This window comes from Chiroxiphia lanceolata, chromosome Z, assembly GCF_009829145.1.
Source record: "Chiroxiphia lanceolata isolate bChiLan1 chromosome Z, bChiLan1.pri, whole genome shotgun sequence".
Lineage (NCBI taxonomy): Eukaryota > Metazoa > Chordata > Aves > Passeriformes > Pipridae > Chiroxiphia > Chiroxiphia lanceolata.
In genome coordinates this window covers 33808355-33834083 of record NC_045671.1, presented here as the reverse complement: position 1 = coordinate 33834083, position 25729 = coordinate 33808355, and the positions used below count along the sequence as shown (strand labels likewise).

At 38.4% G+C, this 25729-nt stretch overlaps 1 protein-coding gene across 5 annotated transcripts in view; it reads left to right on the top strand.

Annotated features, from left to right (window-relative positions):
• The window catches only part of MLLT3 (MLLT3 super elongation complex subunit), a 119140-nt gene that overhangs the window by 67969 nt on the left and 25442 nt on the right, over positions 1–25729 (top strand). For 4 of the 5 annotated variants that reach the window (XM_032676264.1, XM_032676260.1, XM_032676262.1 and 1 more), the window contains 2 exons: positions 9891–10010; positions 13911–14519. In XM_032676264.1, the coding sequence (XP_032532155.1) occupies positions 9891–10010; positions 13911–14519 (729 nt within the window). The remainder of the gene's footprint in view (positions 1–9890; positions 10011–13910; positions 14520–25729) is intronic. The other variant, XM_032676263.1, reaches the window with a different exon arrangement.

The window sequence follows — 25729 nt, the reverse complement described above, 5'->3', positions numbered from 1 at the left end:
AAAAACAAATGTGTACAGAAGAAATAAAACCTTTTCAAAAGCACACTCGGCAAATTCAACCAGACCATTCAGGATGATCGTTTATGTTCTATTTATTTGCGTATATATTCTAAATGGCATTTCTTTTAGAAAGGTTTGCTGTGGAAATCATGCTACTGAGAATTATTTGCACCATTTACTCAGTGTCATTCCTAATCACCTGAAGCTAACGTGTATACGTGTATACTCATGTGAACTAGCAACCTGTTGCTTGAAATCCCCAAGAACACCCTGTATACAAATAATGACTTTTAGTTAATCTGCGTGTTACCAAGCAAGTCATCAAGCTACTGGTAGTGACAGAACTATATATGCAGTCTCCTACACAGCTCATCCTCTAGGCTGAGCACAAAATTATGCTTGAGTAGGTACAGTAGAATTGAAGTTTTTATCAAGTGAACAGCAGTAGGCGTTGAACCTTACATGGTCATTCCTTCCTAGATTTTTCAGTTATCTTTTGTGATTAGTTTCAGCCTTGACACATGAAAGAGCCTGAGTAAAAAGAGGCACCACTATGATTCCTGTGTATAGGTAAGGGAAGAGAGGTGACACTGGGAATTTATAGTAATTAAAAAATAAACTTCAAAATTGGAGTAGATTTTGAATATTGAATCCCACTGAAAACATTTGTAAATACAGTCTGACTCCATTGATGTATTTTGTGTTGTCAGCAGCACTGGTTCTATCGCTTTTTCGGCTTGCATGTTTTTCAATTTCAAGAAAAAATTAATTTTTATTAAATTAATTTTGAGCATGCTGAGTGGCAGCTACCTAACATCTTAAAATTGAACTTTGCCTCTAGAAAACAGATTGCTCAAGCAGCACTGTTTTGAATATGATGTTATGAATAACTAAATCTTGATTTTTTGCAGGAAAAAGTAGTGAAAATATTTTCAGTCTGCATTAAGACGGCAATTTAATACAGCCCAGTCTCCCATAGTTGCAAATAAATAAATAAAAATATTTGTACTGTGTAATGCTCCCTGCTTTCTGGAAGGAGAGTCAAAATTAGTTGTTTAATTCGGAAGTAACAGACAACACTTAATAGTTGAATTTTGTTACCTAAAAGGAAAAGCCTTATAAATGCCCCTTAGAGAGCACTTACCACTGTGGACAAAAAATAGTAAAATTCATAACTTCATTACAAATTCACATGGCTATTAATGATACAGCTTGAGGTTTCACATTTAGGGGATGCAAGGAATCGGTTGCTTCTAGACTAGGAATGATTCGTTTTAGCAACAGATGAGTCTTTTGTGACTGCTTTCTGTAAAATATGTTTGGAAATACAAGCAGCGCTGCTTCTGTAGCAAGAAAACTCTTTTCTTGCATACAGTTAATCTATTAATTAATCCGATTCCAATTTTTACAGAAAACTATGAAGGTAAAAATTCAGGTTTTGCCACAAACCTCTGCATTCTGGTGTTTGAGGGTTTTTTAGAAATATTTGTGATTTTACTGTTTTAACAGTTTTCAGTCAGTTGAGATGTCTGTGTAATGCCAGTTCTAAAACCTATGTTCATAATCCATGTAATGAAGATGAAATCATGGGGATTTCCCTCTTTTCTCTATCCTCCCTCTTTTGTTGCAATTCCTCGGTGTCAGAATAGTTGGCTTTTACCCAGAACCAACCTTAGGTATAATGCTCTTCTAGAGAAGGGATTATCTTTAATCTTGTTCTTCTTATAATTAAATAATTGAATTTTCTTCAACTACATATTACTTTGCTTGCAAGCAAATAACTTTAAAAATATTCTATGTTGGTTTAAGTAGGAATAATAGTTGTTCAGGACACCTGTATTTTCATTGTTGCTCTTAGTGCTTTCAGCAGTGAATGAATCCGTTCTTCACTGTAAAACAACACAGGGTGTGGCAGCCCAGAGCCACACAAAGAGGTCCATTTGTCTGCTACTGATGAGTATAATTCATCTGCAGTGCTGTGGAAACGTTGTAGTAATGTTTCATTTTTCCCAGAATTCTAGCAGATAACTTGTAGCTTTTACTGAAAGTGCTGTTGGAATTTTTCTACAGCACACTGTGGGAAAGCTCACCAGCCTGTTCTGAATATGCTGCGTGAAGGTGTTCTTAGGTGACCAGCTAAGTAAGTGAAACTACAACAGGTACCTTGGTGTGGATCTGATTATTCCAGCTTTGTTGAGGGCCTCCCTTCATTCAGGAAAATGAAAAACTAGGAGACAGACAACATATTTTTGGTAGCAGTTCATTCCTCTGCGGAAGCTCTGTGTTTCCCAATAAGGAAATTGTGTTGGTCTGGAGCAAGGTGACAGCTCACGCAGCTCCTGACTGTGTAAGTATGTATGTGGGGTTGGTAGATCTATGGTTCCTGTATGTCAGGGGTGGCATGATCATAGAATAGCTTGACTTGGAAGGAAACTTTACAGGTCATCTAGTCCATCTTCAACTAGATCATGCTGCTCAGAGCCCTGTCCACCTGACGTTAAATGTCTCCAGGTGGGCATCTTCTACCTCTCTGGATAATGGGTTCCAGTGCCTCACCACCCTCATTGTAAAAAAATTTCATCCTTACAGCTAATATAAATTTACCCACATTTAGTTTAAAACCATTACCCCTTTTCCTATCACAACAAGCCCTGCTAAACAGTACCCCTCAAGCTCTCATGTATTCCCCTCTTTATGTAGTATAAGGTTGCTGTAAGATTTCCCCAGAGCTTTTGCTTCTTCGAGCTGAACAGCCCCAACTCACTCAGCCTTTCTTCATGGGAGAGGTTCTCCAGCCCTCTGATCATTTTTGTGGTCCTCCTCTGGACCTGGTCCAACAAGTCCACATCTTTCCTGTGCTGAGGGCCCCAGAGCTGGGGTTTCACCAGAGCAGAGGGGCAGAATCACCTCCTTCTACCTGCTGGCCACGCTGCTTTTGATGAAGCTCATGATACAGTTGGTTTTCTGGACTGCAAATGCACATTGCTGGCTCATGTCTAGCTTCTCATCTACCAGCAGCCCCAAGTCCTTCCTGGCAGGGCTACTCTTCATCTGTTCATTCCCCAGCCTGTATTGATACCATGGGTTGCCCTCACCCAGGTGCAACACCTTGCACTTGGATGTGCATTTGTACAAATTAGCAATAAGAGAAGACCAACTTCCATGGAACATTTTAAGACTGTTCCTCATTCTTTGTTTTACCAGGATCTGAAAAGCAGTTTTTGTTTTGAAAGTGATTTGTTCTTGATGGGTACGTGGGTACTCCAAGCTGCCAAACATCCATTGGTAGATAAATGTTGTCTTCAGAATGTTTTTGTTGTTGTTGTTTTGTTCATTTGTTTGTTTTTGTTGGTTTTGTTTGGGGTTTTTTTTGTGTGAAGACTTCTGAATCAATTTATTACAAGGTATTACAATTCCATAATTTTTCCCAGATTGCTGGAAAAGAAATAGTAGAAGAGGGATCCTGATTATATTATGATAATTTGTAGTGCACAGTTGTCATTCCCTGATCCCTTCCTTTGTTCAGCCATGCATGGAACTACATAAATTAAATGCACAGCAGTTTTTCTTTCTGTAGCACTCAGTTACCTTGACTAGCAAATTGGAATACTCCTAGAACACTCTGAAGAGAAAATTTTTGCAAGGGCGTGTAGTGTTATGACAATGGAGAATGGCTTCAAACTGAAGAAAGGTAGGTTTCGATTAGATGTTAGGAAGAAATTTACTGTGAGGGTGGTGAGGCACTGGAACATGTTGCCCAGGGAAGTTGTGGATGCCCCATCCCCGGGAGTTTTCGAGGCCAGGTTGGATGGGGTTCTGACCAACCTGGTCTAGTGAAAGGTCTCCTGGTCTAGTAAAAGGTGTTCTTGCTCACAGCAAGGGGGTTGGAACTAGATGATCTTTAAGGTTCTTCCAACCCAAACCATTCTATGATTCTTAAGATGCCAGCAGCTCAGGTGCTATGGAGACTGGTCACTTCAGGTTGATGGTTCCTAGCTATAATGTGAATAACAGTGGGTTTTCTCTACGCACATTTTTTTTGGGGGGGGGGAAGAATAGATCTTCCTTTGCTCTTGCCCAGGAAGTTATCTTACATTTAAAGCAAATGGTAGACAAAGGTCTTAAATACAAGCTCAATAGCTGAAGGCTAGTGAAGTGAGTGTTTGGTGAACTAGAGGCAAGATACCACTACCAGCAGATCAATTAAGTTAACAAAAGAATGCATTTATGTAATACTTTATTGGCACATATGACAAAAGGAGAAGTATCTTTCTCTAGGCATGAAAAAGGTATTGGAGTTGGTAAGTTGTCTTATGCATCTGTCCATAATCACATTGTGAATAAAAATACTTTATGTACACTTGTGCGTTTGCTCTGTGGTAGCTGTTTACCATAGAAAATAAGCCAAGCAAGATATTCGTGTTATATTTAAATGCTCCAATGTGATTTTAGTCTTGCATTGTTTTCATGAATTTTTCTTATATATGTTATTAGGATGAGATCTTGTTGAGCTAAAACTTGTACAGAATGGCTTATTAGTGGCAGTCTAGGAAACCTCCCAGTTACAGTGTAAGCCAGAAGACAAAATTAAGAAAGGTAATTTTCTCTTGTCCAAGTTTAGCGTTGTGTGTTAAGCAGCTACCCACACTAATAATACCATTTTATTTACACAGAGAAAGAGAGATGGAGTGTGGCTCCTTCCATGTCCAGTGTGCATTATTAAAATAACTGTCCTCCCAGTAAAGCAGTCTTCGGTGTTGCGGGAACAGAGGGACTTTGTGGCAGGACAGGGAAAAGCACCAGGGAAAACCATCTGTGTTTTCTTCTGGTTTTGTCCAGTCACATCAAGCAGTTAGCCCATTGCAATGCTGCTATTGGTCTGGCTTCTCTGTTTTGACTGGCATCCTCTGCAGTGTTGACATCATCTCTCCATCTTCACTAGGATGAAGGGTGGCTTTCTTGGGAGTTCACCTCACTGCTGAATGCCTTATTGAACAGTTCATCAAGCCTTTTTTGTTTTTCTGAAATATCTTCTAAACCAATAGTTATGCTTGTATGGTGGAACTTCTGGACAGCAGAGAATGATCTTGGAAAGATATTATCCATGTATTATTTGTGAACTTGCTGAGAGTTTACTCAATCCCACTGAATCTTTACTGAAGACATTAAACATTTTGGACTAAGTGTTGATCCTGGAGGGATGCTAGTAGTCACTGGCCTCCAGCTGGACCTCCCACAGCTTAAGAGAATAACTTGAGTCCAGCAGTCCAGGTAGTTCTGCACCCATCTAATGATCCATTTCTCCAATCTGTATCTCATAGATCTGTCTGTAAGTTGGGCAAGATTTTTCTTGTTGATTCCTCACATTCTTGTCCTTCCAGTGTCTGAAAGTCGCTTCCAGGAGGATTTTCTCTATCTTCTTCCTGGGGACTGAAATGAGATTGATGAGAATCTTATTTCATGAATCTTACTTCTTGAAGATGGGTGTGATGTTTATCTTTCTGGATAACCTTCCCTGAAGGTTTTGAAGATGATAGAGAACTGTCTTTCACTGGTGCTGCCAGCTCCTTCAATACCGCTGTTTGCATCCAGTGTCCCTGTGGATGAAGTGCCACCTAACTCAACACTTCTGTCGTGAGTACTGACTCACTGCCACAGACACTGTGAAAACAGAGGCTAAAACAAGATTGACCACATAAACCATGGAGTTTCTTGCCACATTGAACAGTGGGCTCACATTTTCCCTAGTCTTCCTTTTACATCCTGTCTGGTTTTAGAAGCGTTTTTTTTTATCAACCCCTTCATGTAATATTAGTTGCTTCCTATGGGTGCAAGGAATTTCCATTCATGAGGATTATGAAGTTTCCACTAACAGTTAAATTTAAGATAATATTTTTTTTAAATTGAATTTTAAGCAAAACGGGAAACCCAATGTGGATATGTAGCAGCATAGAATATCTTAAGTTGAAAGGGGAATCTTTAAGGATTGTCAGGTGCAACTCCGTATGCTCCTCATAGGACTACCTAAAACTAAACCATATTACTAAGAGCATCATCCAGACTCTGCTTGAACTCTGTCAGGCTTGGTGCCATGACCACCTCCCTCGGGAGTCTGTTGGAGTGCCTGACCAACCATAAAGAACCTTTTCCTGATGTCCAGTCTGAACTTCTTCTGATGCAACTTCACTCCATTTTCTTCTGTCCTGTTGCTGCTCACTGGAGAGAGATCAGCAGCTCTTCCTCTGCTACCTCCCTTGAGGAAGTTGTAGGCTGCAATGGAGTCACTCCTCAACCTTTTCTTCTCCAAGCTGAACGAGCCAAGTGGTGTCAAACTGCTCCTTGTAATTCTTGCCCTTGAGGCCTTTCACGACCCTAGTCTCCCTTCTCTGGGCACACTAATAGCAATGACCTTCTGGTACTGAGGTGCCCACAGCTGCACACAGGATTTAAGGTGAGGCTTCACTTGGGCAGAGTACACTGAGACAGTCACCTCCCTCGTCCTGTTTCTCAGTACAACCTATTCTGCAGTTGCTGTATTATTTGTACCCTGGTATTAAACTGTGAAACTAACTGTTTTCTCTTGGCCATCTTTCTAATCCTTATCCAGTAGCATGTACCCTAATCCACACGTTTTTTAAAACACTTAAATCTTTGTGAGCAAGCACAACTAACTCTCTACTTTTACACATCCTATTACTGTCACCTCTGGCCTCATCAAAGATAAGCTGTGAGATTAGGTATACCTCTGCTCTACTCAAATATAGTCAAGCAAAATCTTTGACGGAACAGCAAAGCTGTAACTAGAATTTCATGCTTTGCATACTGGTGAATTCAGAGTGTGATTACATGGCTCTAAATTGATTGTTTAAAGACCAATCATCTCATCGTGCTTTGCTGACACCAGCACTCATGTTTTATTCCACCAGTTTGTCTGATCCCACTGAGCTGTTGATTTGTAGAAGGGACTGAGGAGAAGAATTAATATTCCTGAGTCTTGTCACTGAAGTGATTCATTATGAGAGCAGCCAAGTACCAGCTGCAGGTGTTCTTGGGTGCCTGGCTTAAGCATGACCTGCAGCCATGTCCTCCCATCTATTGAGGTGTACTCCTCTTGAAACCTCTAAGCTAGAAGGGAACTTACAGTGCAGATAGGAGGAAACAAGAAAAGTGCATATAGCAGGCTGTACAGGAGAGCTGCCATGTTTTTGGTGAACTTGCATTTTTGCTGCAGCAGTAGTGTCTTTCTGTGATACAGTCATTCCCACCTTTTCCTTCTTTGATGTAGCCTTGACTTAGTACAGCCACATACAGAGAGGCACATACTGCCTGTGTGATAGTAGCAATGTGAACTGGAATTCTGTCTTACTGATTACACATTAAAATTTTGTATCTATAGTTGCTGTTTTTCATGGGGTTTATAATGAAATAACAGGCTGCTGCAGGATTCAATACAACAAAACTTTTAGGGCTCAAGGTTTGGTACGTTCAGATTTTGTTTTCTAAAAGCTGTATGGAATTTACTTTCTTTTTGTGTGTAACTAGATTTGCCAAATCAGACCTCACATGTTACTAATGCTGTTCATCCCATCCCTGTAAATCTTTCTGTAAACTCTCGTCCTGTTTTGAAACACAGTTTGTAATATTAAGACTGTTAATGGTCCAAGTACTTGCCCAGAAACTGATATAGCTATAAAGTCTATAGCCCTTTTTAAAATGTCAGCTTTCTAAGAATGTCTGTGTATAATGATGAATTATAAATATTCCCAAACTGTAATGTTTCTGAATTTTAAAAAGAAAATTTATGCAGTAGTTAAACCTCAGTTTATTTTAGTGACTCAGACTTTTATGGTCCAGGGAGAAAATGGTAGCTTCCAACCCTAGGAGAAAGAACTTTTGGCAGAATTTTTTGTTTCTTTGCTTTTAATTTCAGGGTAGGGCAAACCCTGATCCTCCTGATTTTATTTCTGTTCCGTGTGGATATGCATCTTTTTGTCATATGAACAAAAGTATTTCGGGCAATAAAATATCTGCTTAAACTCTGAAATTAATGGATTCATTTATGTTTGCTTTTTCTGAAAGATGGTTTGATTTTATGCAAATGGTATGTTCTATTAAGTTTGTGGGATTGAAAAACATTACAGAATTCAGTTTAAAGAACAATACTATTTAACCACCCATTTGACATCATCTATGTGAGTAAATAATGACATGTTCATTTTCTCTGCTTTTGCGCAGGTTTATGGTATATACATGTGGCTACAAATTTTCCTTGTGGCTGATTGCTCTTTGTTAGCTTGTGCCTTCTCCTGCATTCAGCTGGGCTGAATGCAACCAAAGCCCTTGGCAAGTTGAGGCTGAAAAGTATTCATCAGGCCAAAGGATCACTTATTGTGTCTTAAAATAGCTAATAGCTGTCAACATTACCATGATTACAAGAAGCAGTGTCCATTCCTTTTGGACAGATGATTTTTCAGAGTTTTGGCTCTTGACAGGTTCTGGTTTAGGTGTCTGAGAAATTGAAATGAAGAATTGGAGAAAACAGTTGTTATTTGCTCTATATGGGATCTTATGTCACAAAATGTTAGAATACATAAATAACTTAATTTTTTTTTTTTTAAATTTTGATTCAAGGAAGAAAAACAACTTCATTGCCTTCTTCCTCTGCCTTTGCATTCTAGCTGCATTGTTGAAAACAGACTGGTAAAAGTAAATTTTATTACCTAGGCATGTCCCTCAGTATTCTCTAGGCTACTGTATGATCTTCTGAACAAAGTTCTCTGCAAAAAGATTCATTTGGGCCAGTGTTTATTTTTTTTTTTAATTGAAATCCAGTCTTCAAAAAATTGGAGGCAGTAAAATATCATCCTAACTTAGGGAGGTAAAATGTGAAGTATACATATCTACATCCTAGATTTCCCAGTTTTGCAATTCCCATTTTTTTAATTAGTGTAATATGCATGAGGCATGCAATGGGTCAGCTCATTCCTGACCCCTGAGTCAAAGGATGGTTTGGTTATCTGAAGAGACAAGGATAATCACACAGGAAATCCTCAAAACCAGTGTGACTTTGTACATGGGAACCTGTGGGAAGAGAGGGATGTTTCCTTGCAGGTGCAGAGCTCTGCATCTTCTCTGCAGCTTTGCAGGGCTTGTCAGACAGCAGCTAAGATGTCTCTGGCCTTTAGTGCTTTGAAACAATGGATAAATGAATAGCTGTGCTAGGAATCAGTGAAATCCAGGCGCAGCAACACTGGAACACAAGACAAGATTTTAGCTGAGTTTCCCTCAGATGGAAGGAATAATCTTTATATGTGTGGTAACTGCTCTGTGATGGCTGATTTATCTGTGTTTTCTGGAAGTGATCTGTTTGTACCTAAGAGTCTTTAAAATCAAGAGAGGGAGCTAGATTCTTTTTATAGCAAAATTGCTGCTTGCTTAGCAGGCATACAGTTTATTTACTGTACTCTAGATAACACAGAAGCTGAAATTAGAGACATACTGCTTTTATTTGAAACCTCAGGCTGTTTTTTACAGTGTATCTTTGTGGTGAGTTAACCTTGGCTAAGGGCTGAACTCCCAACCAGATGCTTGGTCATTCACTGTGCCTCCTCAATAGGGCCAGGGGAGATAACAGGATGGGAAAGCTCATAGGTTAGGATACAGATGAGAGATTGCTTACCAGTTAATGTCATGGGCAAAACAGACTCTACTTGGGGAAAATTAATTAACAATGTGGTTTCATTAACCCATCCCATACTGAGAAGAAACATGGATACTGTTTGTTGGACTTTTATTCTTCTACTAGTGAGATTTGTTAGTTCTTAGGCAGGCGAGACTCTCTCTGTTCTTGTTGTTAATGTTTGATTGACATGCTTTTTGTCTTGCAACAGATCATGGTAATGTCAGATGGAACATCATTCTCTTCAGGACAGAGCCTTCATCTCCCCAGCCTTCCTAGTAACTCCCTGTCTTTTTCTGAAGCAAAGAAGAAATCATCTCATGGGCCAAAGGTGAATCTTATTTTGCTAGGAGACACTTCAGCTAGTGGTGCTTTTCCTGGAAATTACCTTGAGAGGGAAAAAAAGATTTCTAGTTATTTTTGCAATCTTCCCAATGATAGCAGGTCTTGACATTTCTTTGCTGTGAACTTACTATGCCACATCAAAATACTGCAGGGCAAGAATGGCTGTGGAACAAGTGCCAGTGAAAGTTTTCTGGTTTTTGTACTTGTGCAGTTGTTTTCCTCCTTTTCCAAAAGGAATTGTAATGGTCTGTTGAAGTATTAGGCGATTCTGGTAGAGGAAGTGTGATCTGCAGAAATGTAAATATGAGATAATAGTATAATAATAATATCTTTTATTAATCTCTTTTATAGATAATTGTGTAGAGTGAAACTTGAAGTTGTATTCTTTAGGATTATTAATTTTTTTATATTTCAGGGGTTAATTCTTTACTAGATTTTTCAAAGACAGCAGTGTGTCATCGGTCTGTAGGACATCAAATTGAATCCCCAACCTAGAACATGGTAAAAAGGTATAATCCCAGGAACCTTCTGAGTAATACAAATGGACCTTTCCAAAACAGCAGAAAATTTCTTCAGTTTGACAAAATGAATTGGGAAATATGGGAAAATAAAGAGCAACTTGTTGTTTATTCAAGTAAGAAATGCAACACAGTGGACTGCTTTATAAGTGAATGAACATATAAGCCTTTTCTCCATTCTGTTAAATTGTTTGGGGTTTTATTTTCTTTCATAGCATCATTTCAATTTGAAATATCTTACTTAATCTTGCAGAGCATGTACTGCAAGGGGCAATACCCATTTTTATTAATAACTTTCATGTTCAATGTCTTTGCCAAATCTCATACCATGCAAGAATTGTCAGGTAATGAACTAGGCGTATGCCTAAGACAGGATAGTGAGGATACATAGTAAGTAAGCACAAGTGAAAAGTGTTTTCTGGCATCTCTCTGCCTGGTTTGCATTATATTTCAGTGCCTCACAATCTCTAATGTAGGTGGCCATGCGCCATTTAAAGCATGTATGGAAGTATGGTTGTGTTCCTAAGGAGAAACTGAAGTTTAATATGAGGATTAGGCTGAAGGTGCTTCCTTTGGCATGCTAAAATGACTGCTTAATTCCTCAAAGGAAGGCACCTGACTACACCAGGTGTGGAAGCAAGGTGCTGTTGGTTAGACTAGGATATATCTTCATCTCATTGGATACCAAAGATAAGGTACTTCAACGCTTTACCATCTATAATGGGGGTTCTTGTGAGGTTGTGTAGGTAGCTCTCTAGAGTTCAGTTTCAAATGACTTCTTAAGATTCAGCTGATTTTTTGTTTATTTTAATGGAGATGGTATTAGTGAACCGCAGTATTTTGATTCTTAAAAAAACCTCTAATCTTGAAAATAGAGAGGACAGGCAGAAATATAAGAAAACTTACTGTACACATTTTTTCAGAATTTAAAAATAGCTGCAAGCTAGCTACGAATACTTCTGTTGCTTCTAAATCAGTTATATTACTGTACCTGTTCATATTTATGTGAATACTACATGCACAGAATACAGAGAAGCCGCTTGATTAGGGTTTTTTTGGGAATGATCATGTCTTTTGCAATGAGCTGTACTGTCAGTGCAGCGAAGTGAAATTCATTTTTATAAACAAAGAAAACAAAAGCTCTTATTCCTGTTTGTGACCAGAAAAAACATAAGTTGTTTCATGCTCCCCCTTTTGGATTTTTCTGTCTAACCAGAGAGCTTTGTAGTTCTCCATCTTCTTCTAATTCTTCTGATGTCATTGTTTTGTCATTGGTCATAACAATTTGGTTGCTTAGGCTAAACTGAAGTGAAGAAAGCTTTGTAAACATGTGAGCAGCAGGTAAATTAATCTCCTACCCTGCAGTATTTGAGGAGGCTTTCAGAATGTTCGTTTTCCTTTTTTTTTTTTTCAATAATAAACACATTTGTATTCAATAGGAACCTGAATTTCCTTGATCAAGGAATTACTTTTAGATCTCTTCCTCCTCTTTTCCTCTAAAGAGCAGTAGGCATATATGACACTAATTGTAGTCCATTGACTTAAGATGGATGTGTTATTTCAATAAACATATTTTTTTTTAATTAGAAGTGAAAATAATGCACATTATTATGGTCACTACTACAAAATTTGTAGTTTAAACTCAGAGTACAGTACACTGACAAGGCCATGCCAACGTGCTCAATTTAATGACTTCATAAAATTTAATGAACTGCCCCTGCCCCTCTGCCTTCTCCCCCCCACCCTGCCTCTCCCAAATGCTCCATTTGCTAATTAGGTTCCTAATGTCTGTTAGTAGTTGAGGAGGTTTGCGGTGGTTTCCAGACATTACTGCTTATTCAAACTCACGTTAAACCACATTGGAATTACATTTTGTGAGGTAAAGTCAAAATCCTTCCTCATCTTCCTCATCTTCCTCTTCTTCACATCGTGTTCTGTCTTTGGAGCTTTTCCAAGGTTCCAGGCTTGAAGGTTGCTTTGACTATGATGGTATCTTGTTGTTGAGGCCTGGGATCTAAATGTTCTTAAACCGGAGGTGTTTAGTACAGTCCTACCTTGATAGGAGCCTAAACAAGCCTGAAGAATTTAGAAAATTTGATATGAAATGGGGAAATAGGGTTTAGTGACTGTTAACTACCATTCTAAAGTATGACAGACTATACAGCTACATTAAAATCTACAAAAGCTAAAAATCCTAAAAATTCAAAGGCATGAAAATGTTTCTCTTTAGTTTCTTGCCTGCTAGGCAACATATAGATAGAAATGCTTATAATCAGTTTAGAAGAAAGTAAGCAAGCCATGTAGACTTCTTGACCCTGTGTTCCTGCAAATTGAAATGTCACTTTGCAGGTTGGAAGTAATATGAAAATGAAGCTTGTCTTATAGAGAGTGCAACAGGTGTTTAGGACAGTACAGTTAGTCTACTGGCTGCTTTTGCAATACCAAAAGCCCACTGCTAGCAGTTTCAGTGCAATAGTTTGAAAATTCTGGGAGTTAATTCTCAGAAGAAAGGATCCCATATGACCCATTATGAATAGTTCCTTTGTTGCTGGTTCCTTCATTCTCAGTTCCCTTATTATCAGTTATAGCTGCAGATCACCACTTTCCTTGCCACTTCAACTTTTCAGATTCAGATACTGCTTTGCTTTTTCTGGGTTTTCCAGTCTTATAGGACCTCAAAGTCATCACCTTCTCAGAAACACTTCTCACTTTTTAAATTAAAAAAAAAAAATGTAATCAAATGCTAAGCAGAAACATGAGCAAATATATAAAGAAGAAAGCTTTTTTAGTAAAGGAAGTTTTCCATAAAAAGACATTAACTATTGGCTGTCCAATCAAATCTTCTATAGCTGGGCTGGACCCAGAGTCATCATTGTATATAAGGAAAAGGATCTGGCAAAAGCTGGAGAGAGGATCACAGAAGAGAAGTCAAACTCTGCCTGAAATGTCATCAAGAGCACATGTTTTGTTCTGATTGTGCAGTAGTTCTGTTGATGTCATATGGTTCATATCATCATTTTTCCTTATAGTTTTTTTTCTGATAGCTAATGGTGATGGTAAACATTCATAGTCTGCCTTTATGTTCATCTTATGATGTTTCTTAAAAAAACATGTATAATGCATAAGGTAAAAATTAATTTATCTTGCAGATGTTGTTAAGCAGTGGTAACTGCTCATGTTTGACCACTTTGTTTGTTTGACCAAAATGTTGGGGGTTGCATCTATTCCTGTGTAGGTATTTCTGATTTTCCATCTGCAGTTCCAAGTTTTGAATATGAATCCTATGTCCATATTGTGTCTGCTTTTTGAGCCTTTAAGCATTCTTTCTTTTTTATTCTTCAATAAAATTTTGCCTTTCCTTTTTGCAGGACCCAACTAGGATTCTAAACACAAATAGCAGCAGCAGCAGTAGTAACAGTTTTTCAAAGACCCACAAGTTAACAAAGGAGCACAAAGAAAAATCTTCTAAAGACTCAAAAGAACATAAAAGTGCCTTCAAAGAACCTTCCAGGGAACATAACAAATCTTCCAAAGAATCCTCTAAGAAACCCAAAGAAAACAAACCACTAAAAGATGAAAAAACGGTTCCTAAGATGGCCTTCAAGGAACCCAAGCCCATGTCCAAGGAGCCAAAATCTGAAAACACCCCAATCCTTGCCATAACCTGTGGGCAGCAGCAAGAAAAGAAGACTCTCACAAAAAGGCCCTCTCTGCTGGACTCTGATGAACCTTCTGCAAAAAAAAGAAAAAAGAACAACTCGGATTCGTTATTTAAAAGTTTTTCTAGCGCCCCACCACTGATTCTTACTTGTTCAGCTGACAAAAAACAGACAAAGGATAAATCTCAACTCAAAGTGGGGAGAGTCAAAATTGAAAATGATGCACTGGAAGGGAAGACGCCTACTCTGCCACCTTTTGATGATATTGTAGATCCCAGTGATTCTGATGTGGAGGAAAACACGTCCTCCAAATCTGAAGTAAGTGATTGTTTGGTTTTGGTTTTGCTTAACATATGTTGAGTGTTCCTAGTCTTTGGAATTGTGTGTCGTATTTGTGTTTTCCAATTCCTTTCTCCTGTCTAATGGTAGATTATCCAAACTGAAGGAAGTTGACTGGGATGTTCAAGCTTGACGCACGTTCTGGTTGAATTGTATTGCCTATTTAAGTCAATTAATAAATGTCAGCATTATGATGAATGAGCATATGGGAGCTGGCTATAAACAATACTGCTTTTTTGAGGTTCTTTTGCGTTTCATGCTTCTTTTGAGACAAAAGGAAAGGATTTATTTCACACTCTAAATCTTTGGTTTGAGGTGTTAGAGAATTCAGTAAATCCGGGAAAGGATTGCAGTTATATTGGAGTTACTTGTTATTTTTTTGCTAAAAGAGGCAGTTCTGTGAACCATGTCAGTTTTGTGGAGGAGGAGGAGTTCCTAGGATATCACTCTGATGAGGAGAATCTATCCAAAATAGCAGGCTTACTAAGAAGAAAGACTGTTTTTTATGGCAATTTGCTTTTCTGAAAATTTTTGTGTACTCTGCCTGCTCATTTGTTTCAAGCATGATTTGCTTTTGATAATTAGGATTTTAATCATTCTGCTAGTAAACTTTAGTTTTCAGAAGCATCTTTTATAGAGACATGGGTAGAGAAGGAGAGGTGTGATAGAAGCCTTGTATGGTGCCATTGTCTTTGCTTATAGCTAGTGGTAGCATGCATGATAGAGAGGAATTCTTCCCTGCCTTGCCTGTTCAATTCTCTCATTTTTCTGTTTTCTGATTTGTGCCGCTCTTACTGTCATCAGATGCATAACCCTGCTTGCCCTCTTTGGAAGAGGCAATAAATGCCCTGCTGTGGGGAGGTGTCAGCATTAGGTTTTTACTAAATAGAAACTACTCCCGAGGGAGAAAGTAATTTACTTCTAAAGTGACCTTTTAATGACTGGCCCCTTAGAGCATGCAAAGGCTGTAAAATTTAGAAGGTATGAAATAGGACAGGCGCTGCTTTACAGCATCACACTGGTGATATTCTGTAGTTGGAGTGGCATTCTCATTATGGCTTAGAACTTAACCAGTTTGTCTTTAAACCTGAAAATGTACACTCTTGCTACCCTTGGTGTGAATTATTTTTTCATGTCTTAAAAGAAGCTGAATCTTCTATTTTAATTTATGTCACTATCCTTAAGACTAGCTACCTATCCTCAGTATTTAGAACAGATATTTGGATTTCCTGTTTATTCAAATAGCTGCCGTGTAGTGGTGCCTATACTGTTACTGGCAGCAGCAATTCTCCATTTTTTTTCAAAGACAGAAGAATTGAGAGGAGCAACTGCAATGTAACTGGAATTTTACAAATGCAGGCTCTATAGAGGTGTGTCCTGTGTAGCAACTTACAGATGATACGTGATGGATATGGATGATACTTAAAACCAATCCTTTTTAATTGCTGATACATGTCTCCCTCTTTAGTGTCTTACAACCTCTCACCCATTGCCAGTGGTGTAGTGGGTACACCTCTGTGTTTTTCATAGGCTGGCACAAATCCACTCCACTGCTGTTCATCCATCTGCAGTTGACCTGTACGACCTAAGGATGTTCTTTAATTCTATACCAAAGCTCAAAAGCAGATTCAGTGTTTTCTAGGTCTGCAAGCCACTGTTACTGACAGTGTAAACTACTGGAGTCTGCTCCAAGAGAAGCAAATCCTAGTGGTCGGGGCTCTTGTGTATTTTAACATTGACGTTCTGGATCATGGAACATGCATGGGAGAGTCAGTGTGGTCCCCATCTGAACAAGTGAAAAAGATGTCTGCCACTTTTGGACTTTGCTCCTTAATAAATCAGGCTGAGTATGGCTCCAGTCAGTGATGGGCAACCATTTAGAAAGTCAACAATATACTTAAGTTTAAGAAAAACTATCCAGAAAACATGTGAGGTGCCTGTGGATTCACACGACTGTTAGTGCTGTGGGAGAAAGAGCAGGGCAACCTGGTTAATGAGAGTCTTCAAAATTTCACAAAGAATTGTTCCTTCTACATTGTACTAGTTTTAATTAGGGAACCTAAGGAAAGGTTACACAGCCAAGCAGTGTAATAGAGGTGATTCTGTATGTTGGAAAAAATAGGTTGAACTTTTTTGTATGTCTTGGTAAGTTTCTAAACATTTCAGGAAAAAAAGTAAATTTTACAGCTAGATCCATAAACGGTATATCCTGTAAATATATTCATATTAAATAAAAAAAAGCGAGAAGTTGCAGCTTTACATAGAGAGTAATTGAAGTGAAAGTGTGATAGTGCTTTTGCTATACAGAAACAGTTATTTCAGGTCTGTTAAGCTTTATGATATTAACCAACATAGTTGCCCGAAGCTGGGAAGATGCTTCTTCAGTGGCATGTCCTGCCATTATGCTCTAAAATTCAGTCAAATGTTATTTCTTACTCTGGTGCAGTTACAGTGGTGGCTATCGTAGCACAGACGAACAAAGAATATATCATTATATGAGAGTATATTCCTTAGTAGAGTATCCAGATTTATTCCTAAAATGTCTTTAAAAAATCAAAACTACAATACCCAATTCAGCAAATTTGGATTAGATATAATAAATCACGTTACAAATCAATACCTAAAATAAAATTGTTAGGAGACTACAAAAGTATTAACTTTGACTCAAGTGCATTTTTATGACATAGTGCAAACCTAATACTGTATAGATTGTTGTAATGAAATTATGCATAATTTTGCTAAGAATTTTGTAGTTTCTTCAGCAAGGGTTGGTCTCATTCTGAAATATACATGTCCTGATATGATGACTGTTCTCTTTATTGGTACTAACTCACATGCATAACTTTGCATATCAAACATGATAAATTTGTAATAAAAGGTGCAATGTAGAGTTGAGGACTTTCTGCAAACCAAGTTTCTTTACTGTTGCTGGTCACGCTGAAGAATTTTCAGAGTTAGAGGTAGTCCATGTCAATTGCAGAGGCTGGGTTTGGGATTTTAAAATAAGGATGACATTCTGAGAAGTCCTCATGGTAAAGGAATCTTACAAGCATCATTAAACAGAGGTACTGTTTCGCTGGGTAGGTGCTACAGGATGGCAATGCTGCTGCTCCCCTGGTTTCTTTGGATATAGCTCCTGTTCAGTGATTTAGGGTGGGGTGTATCATATCAATTAATGGGCTTGAATTTCAGACAGAAAAGCAGAGTGCACTCAACTCTTCTCAGTACTGCATCATGCTCTACCTAGTTCTGGGCATTCAGACTTGAAATACTGGCCTTTGTCTTAGAGTGGAGGGAGTAGAGGTTTAGCATCCTCTGAGAGAGGTGCATTACTCTTCGTGTGGTAGAGCATGTCTGCCAATGGTTAATCGACCCTCTGAGCGCTCCCTTAAAATTCACCTTTCAGAATCCAGATAGTTTAGCGTGGTGTTGCCTCAAGGGCATTTCAGAAAGCCAGACACTGTCCCCTGATGTCCTGGAGTCAGTCCCCTTTGTGAGCTTCAAATGCCTTTGTAAAATCCAATGGAAATGAAGGGAATCATACCCTTGCTTAGTGATAAACTTTCTACCCTTGTTTAATAGCCTTTCTGTGTGTGACTCAAAGACTAAGAGCACATAAGGTCATTCTTCTGTGGTCTGTTTGGCATACGCTGTAGTGTGGTTCACTGTTGTATTTATTTTAACTTAGATTTTCTGTTGACTTGGAGCTGTTGGCCAGTGAAACAAGTGCCCATTTATCTTCATGCTGCTCTATTAAGTATCACTTTTCAAATACATCTGTGATTTAAGTGTGTTGTACTTCAGTAATAGTGATAGACTTGGTGTTCAAAAGAGTGTGGGGTCTTTTTTGGGTCTATGAGCTAGCAAAGCTCTTCGGTAGCAACAGGTATACTCAAAAATCACACAGAGGGGCTGAAAAACTGTTTTACTGGCTTAGGTATGAAGCATGCAAAGTTAAGGTACAGAGTGAAAGCATACAAATTTGTGATTTTATTGAGACACAGGCATATTAGCGGCATCCACTTCAAAACTCCAAAGATTTTACTTTTAAATTCAATTGTTGGATGTTCTAGTTAAAGAAAACTCCAGCTGTTTGCTTGTTTGTGTAGGACAGTGCAGCAACATGATTCAAAAAACTACTTGACCTTGATTTTTCTGTCAGTCTGATCCATAAAATAGGATATTGTTGTAACATTTGTGTGAGCTGCAAACTGGTGTGTGAGATGGGGAAATAGAGAATTTTGGATCTGAGTGAGGCATTTTCCATTGTTGGAGCTGCCCCTTTTGAGCTGTGGAGCCATTGCAGAAGGGATTCTCTGATACTTCTTATTTAGTTATTATTGGCTTTGCTGGACTGGGTATGGAGGGAAAAATGGTACATGGGTCTTCATGAAGTTGCTGCAGCAGAAAGGCACAAAGGAGATCAGGCAGATCATAAATACTTGTTCAGGTGTTAACAAATGTTCTCAGTGTACAGGCAGCAGTTACAAGTATTGAGGCCATGTTGCTGAGAACACAACTGCATTGGGCAGGACACGTCTCAAGGATGAAGGACCACTGCCTCCCTAAGATCTTGCTCTATGGTGAACGTGCCACCGGCTGCCACAAGAGAGGAGCCCCAAAGAGGAGATACAAGGACTCCCTGAAACAACATCTCAGCCTTGGCCACACTGATCACCATAACTGGTCTACTCTGGCCTCCAGTTGGGAGGTCTGAAGACACACCATCTGTAACACTGCTGTTTCCTTTGAGAACACACGCAGGATCGCTCTTGAGGAGAAAAGACAATGCAGAAAGAACCGTGTCTTGTCGATACCACCTAAGGAGACTTTCCGCTGTGCCTTTTACAACCGGACTTGTCTATCTCGTATTGGCCTTTTTAGCCACCAGCGTGCTTGTAACAAATGTGGGTAGAGCCCTTCCCAAATCTTCATTCGTGAAGCCCAGCCATGATGATGATGATGATGATGATATCCAGTTGCAGTGAACTGAACAACTCTTTAAGTCCACCATGCATGACAGTGGTTTGGTGGATGTCTTAGAGAGTTCATGTTTCTCTGTTGGATGAATTTCTTCTTCTGGTGTGATTATTTTGCACCTGGTATGTATTGTTTTTTCCCTTCCTGCCTGTATATGTCACTGCAGTTGTATATGTCACTGCATTAGTAATAGTAGCAGCCTTTTGGCAGGTCAAAACCTATTGAAATACATACTGAGCAGAAATGGATGCTAGCAAAATGTGACAGCTCAGGGGTAAGGAGTTTCAGTTATTAGGACAGAGTACATTAGTATGTCTTCTGCCTTTGGGAAAAAATCACAGCTCTTTCTCAGGAAGGCCTTTACAGAACAATGAAAATATGGTAGTGATCACATAGACTATACATTGCTACTTAATTAACCACTTGCATGTCCTAAAGCAGTCTTAAAGTTAGAATATGAGTACCTTTTTAAAGTAATCCATAAAATGCCACTTTGAATCTGGCACATGATCTATTAGTTTGACTATTACTAAAGTGGAAGAACATTTTGAAAACCCTCATGGCCTTATAAAACCTTCAGGCTCTCGTTAGCTAAGAAGCCTGCTTTCTCCCAGGATTTGGAGCCAAAGTCAGAGCTATTTCAGGTAATATGTAAAGTCAGAAATAAGAGTAGAGAGATAGAGCTCTATGTGCCATTTTCCTGTAGTTACCAAGGGGAAAAAAACCCCCAGTATACAGGTTTGGGTTTTTTTGGTGAAACTGTGACACTGTGAAGATCTTTAATTAGGCAGAACAGCGTTAATACTGATCATATCTGTCCTTCATTGTAGACTGGGCCCCGCTGGTTTGCGACCTGTCATTTTCTTATAATCTTTACTTTTTGCTTGATAATTTAATGATTTTTTTCTGCTTTTCATTACTTTTAGTAGAGGAGTTAATGCTGCTCTTAAAACTGTGCCAGCTATTCATGTGGTATTGTTGGACAATACCACTGTGTTGAGGAGGTAATTCAGTAGTTGCAAATGGGTAAATACTGTACAATCCAATGTGTTTCCTTCCAGATATATGCTCAGAGAGGAACAATGCCTGAAGATAATCAGACCTCCTTAGAGAAGTGGCAGTAGGCACTTTGGATGCTCTTTGTCTGTCAGCATCTACTATATTTAATGTATTGTGGCACCATTCAGCTACTATACTTCCACTATTTTAATTTGATGTTATTATGAAGGGAAAAATGTTTAGCTTTCGCTCACAAAAGCTTAGGCAGGTATTAGGCTGCTCTGAATGTGGTGAGATGAACCACTGCTGGATGAGGAAGCAGCAAGATAGACAGGTAGTGATCCTCTGTGGCAGGAAGCTCGAATGTTAAAGATACTGAGAATGTTAAAGAAGCTGAGATACTTTTGTTACCATACTATGTTTGAAAACCACTGGCTTACAATTATATTAAAGATTTAGAAATAAAACAGTAGAGAGAAACTGTGTAGATATGGTTAAATGTCTAGGTTGCAAAAGTAATCTTATTAGGATCAGGATGTTTTGCATTCTTGAGGCAAAGTCATGGGTATTGAGGGGTGCCATTTCAGTTTTGTGCCTTTTCAGGCAATGTCACATTTTGTCCACAGGAGAATAATATCAGTCATTATTAAGCTATTAGTACAGGCTTCAGTGTTTTTAGTTTATTTGCAATGATGGCTACATCTGTTTCAGTGGGAACTGCTCATGTGAATTTACTCAAATATTTGGATAAATACGGTTTTGGATTGGGGCCATATTTTCTATATTTCAGCCTTGGAAAATTCTACTCACCCAGTATCCTGCAGAAAGTAAGAATTTTAACTGGGTATATGCAATGCCAATACTTTAATTGTATTATTTCTTTTGTGGCAAAAAAAGAGTATATACCTGATTCCCTAAAGTCATGACAGTTTCAAGAGGCCAAGGTGGATTGTACTCAAAATATTAAAGACAGGATATTTTATGTTAATCATAATCAGGTGAGATCTTCTTTATACGGATTTCATTGCCTTAAATGTGCTTTATCTACTTCTATAAATGATGTTGTGATCCAGAAGAATGGCTGTACATAATTAAAATAAAATCCAACAGCTGTCAGTTATCAACTGGAGTAGTTTAACTCTTTTACAATAGTTAGATCTATCCAAGGCCCTTATGCTTGTTTATTTTTTATGTGGAACCAGTAAGTTTACAGTTATATTTGGGGGGCAAAATGGCATAGTTTACCCACGTACTTTTGAAGGTTTGCTGCCAAACTCCAGATTTTCATAATACTTCCCATTCAAAAGCTTATAATCTGGTGATGACTGACATGAATTCTACAGGACACATCATAAGTATGCAGTTTAATTTTTACATTTGAAGGACTCAGTAATCCCCTGAAGTTTAAATTTTACCAAGGCAGGACAAAGATAAGTGCTTGAGCTCACTGCCGCCATGAGTGTATCATATATCATGCCTGTGCAGAATGAATGACAATCCCTTGCTTGCTGATGAGAGACACTGCTGTTCAGCTGTCCCTGGTGTGGAGATCTGGGGTTGTGCTGGGTCTTGGCACTTGATGTGGCACTGTGAAGAGATGTTGGGGGACCCTTTTGGAATGGGCAAGGGTTGCTCCTGTGCCTGCCCCAAATGCGAGGGTGATGGTGCCTATGTGTTGCTGTTCTTCTAACATTGAGATGTGCACGTAAGCTTGTTAGAGGGAACAAATGAAAACAGATGTAATCCAGCAGTATTCTTTCTTGCCCTCTGTGTGACTGCCTGTTCCCTCACAACAACAGTATCCACTCTGTCACTGAAAAATCAGGGCATGCCAGGCAGCATTGTTGTTTAAGGAAAGTGTCATGCCTGCAACCAATTTTAATAATATTTTGAGTGTTCACTGAAGATTGTCATACATTGCCACACTGGCAACAGAAAAATTGTTATTCATTTAGAGTGTTGGTGTGAATTGTTTTAACTCACTACATCGTTATTAATTAGTGCTGTCTTACTTGGCTTAGTTGATACCTTAGTACAGCTTATGTTTTCATTAGAAAAAGATGTTGCAAAATTAATTTCTTCATGCTTTTTCCTACAAACAAAAAAACCCCAAACAAACAAAAAGCTTTGAGTAAAACATTCAGCTGTGTTTGTATTGATTCCTAGAAAACCTAACCTTTTCTATTAAAAGCCTCCAAACCAGCTTGCATCTTCCCTTGAAAATAGAAATCTTTATCTGCCCAACTGAAACATGTAGTTTGTGCTTCCTCTGGCATTGGTTATGTTGGTAGAGTTTCTAGTCCCCTTCTTTGAGCAGCAATATCTTATGCCATTCATTCCCATTGGGGCTGTAAACAAGTAAATACACATAGCTCTGGTGATCAGACTTCTCTGTTTTAACACAGTGTGGCTGTGAAGGGTCCAGAAACTTCGGTAATTAATGCTCTCTTTATCCCAATGAAAAGGCAGTCCTTGCACACATGTGTAGCACAGTAAGCCTGAGTTCAGGAAATGTACATAGGGTTTTTTAAATTATCTTGAGATGTACTACCTATTTTTGCTGTAGGTTTCTGAACTTCCATGAAGGAATTGCTTGCTGCGTACTAACTGTGTTGCAAGCCATCTGGCAGATGTGAGGAAAATTATGTCCTGTGTTATAGGAATTAATGTTTCAGACAGTGGAGTTAGAAGATAAGGATAAATGAAGCTATTTTCATTTCATAGAATCTGTTTACATATCCACAAAACTTGTATCATCACCTCAGAGCAATGTTAAAGAAGACTTTAAGGTGACTGACAATATATGCCCCATCAGCCACAGCAGAGCTGTATTTTGTGGCTGAGGTTAACAGCCAGCTCTACCGGTGCCCGAGCTCCTTGAGTAAAGAATACTCATGCATCTGGGGATGACAAGGACCAGGGCATTAGTAACTGGATTGGTGCCTCAACGTTGATTACCCCAATCAGAGCACCATTGCAAAATTTATGCCCTTTAATATCATAGTTAGTGAGCAGTTTTGATTAGGACAGAAATAAATCAAATTATTTTGCTCCTCTATGTGAGGCCATTTTAGGCATTACCTAAATAGAGGGAGGAGTTTGTGTCAGTATCCTGTTTGTGTTTAGTTATTTGAATTATCAGCTGCAAAAGTATTATGGTATAAACCATTACAAAAAAATGAAGTAGATACAGTCTGTGACAATTTTAGTTTCTTTCATTGTATGAATAATATTTTTGCATTGTCTATGCTGCTTTAATGCAGTTTACTTAGTACACTGTAGCTTTATTCTGTGCATGAAAACAGACATGCTTTCAAGACAGTGCTTATTGCATTGTGCTTACACAAGCAGAGTAAAATATCACAACTGAGCAGGAATATCAAGGAAAGAGTCATGGTCTGGATATTCTGGACAACAACAATTCAGTTGCGAAGTTGCTCAGGTTCAACGCAGGTTCAAGGCCAAAAGAGGAAGCCATTCTTGGTGCTCTTGGTGATCTAAATTTGCTTTGGGAGAGGACCATTAGGAGTAGATTGCAAGTTAAATGTTACACTTTTAGCTAAATGAAGCAGTTTGTAGATGAGACGTTTCAACTTGATTTATTTGTGCCATATGCAGCCTTTTTTATCCTTTGAACACTATAAAACTCAAGATTGATCTGACTTGTACTACATGAGATCGTCATTTAGCCAGTATTTGAAATAATACAGTTATAACCTATGTTTTTAATAACTTCAGTTACCTTTATTGACTATATTACAAATACATTACATTATAACAGTTGAGTGGAATTTAGTTTAAATATGAACAAGTATCAATTTTCTTATTTTTGAAAGATTTGCTTTGTCTTTATCTTGTGTTAGTATCTTATTACACCTTATGGAACAGATGCAAAACTCTCTCAAAGTAAAGCTGAGATCACACTATCAAAAACATTTTAAATTTGAAAGGGAGAGATAAGGGGCTTTAAATGAGTATTATTTTTTGTAGTATATTTTTTGTAAAAGTATATGTGTAAGCAGAGTTATAGCATGCAGATGTGTCAGTTGTAAATGGGAAAATGCTGGTAAGACAATAGAAGTCTGTTCCATGGGGTTTTTTTTCTCAGAGAATCATCATTGTATAGTTTGTATATAATATGCGTGATAATTTTTGAAAACTACTAGACAAACACATTATAATATTATCATAGAGCAAGTGCTTAGGAACCATACTGTCAGATCTCTCAGAAATACCTATAGAGAAAAGTGTGTCTAGAGTGTATTATTGTCAAACAATATCTAAAAGACATTGTTCAGTCAACAGTATCACAAGATTGGCTAAAAGTTATGACATTTTGAAAAATAGTTCGAGGGGCTTTGTTTTGTTTTAGGGACTTGAATTTTTTAGGGTACAGCATATATTTTTGTATTTTTCTCTGTCTAGCTTTTTATTGGAACTGGAATGTACAATAAATGAAAGTTGAGATTTTCACATAATCATTTAAATCCCAGGAGTTAAGTTTGAGGAAAAACTAAATGCAGTGAGGCTTGCTATAAAACTGACAAGACCAACAAAGATCTGTACTAGATCTCTCTGTAGTTTATGGTGAAAGTTTGGACAATTTTTTTTCATTTTCTGGGACATAAGTTCAGGAGTCAGTGGTCTGCCATAACAAAGACAGTGCATAGGGACTCTGCAGCAGGAATTCAGAAAAAAAGCTGTTGTTTTTCCTATATTGAGGTCTGTATTTACTTGGTGTGTATGACTTGACGAGGTTTCCTCATAGTAAAGTTTTAGTGTAGGGAGTGTTCTATAAAGTTTAAGCTACATAAGAATAGAGAGGACCTACGGTGAATTTGTGAAGTTTGTGAGTACCTGCTGAGACAGTGCAGAATAACACTCGTAAAAGAAATTTTATTTGTAAACGGTTCTCCAGCTACGTCTTCATTAATAAGAGTGTGTGAATTTCTAACATCAGAACCTCAGATCTGTGAGAATTTAGGAGCCACCTTCCTGCTGCCCCAAAAGTGACTGCGAACTGCTCAATTTCTGGAACTAACTGTGAGTGCATCAACATGTGCCCTTCTCAGTGCTGATATGTAAAGTAGGGCGCAGTAGTAAAAACAGGGCAAGAGAAGGGAATCAGGAAGGATTGCCTTCCAACGCAGCAGCTTTTGGACCTGGCCATAAAAACTACCACCTATCTTCTGTTAATCCCATTAGAGCAG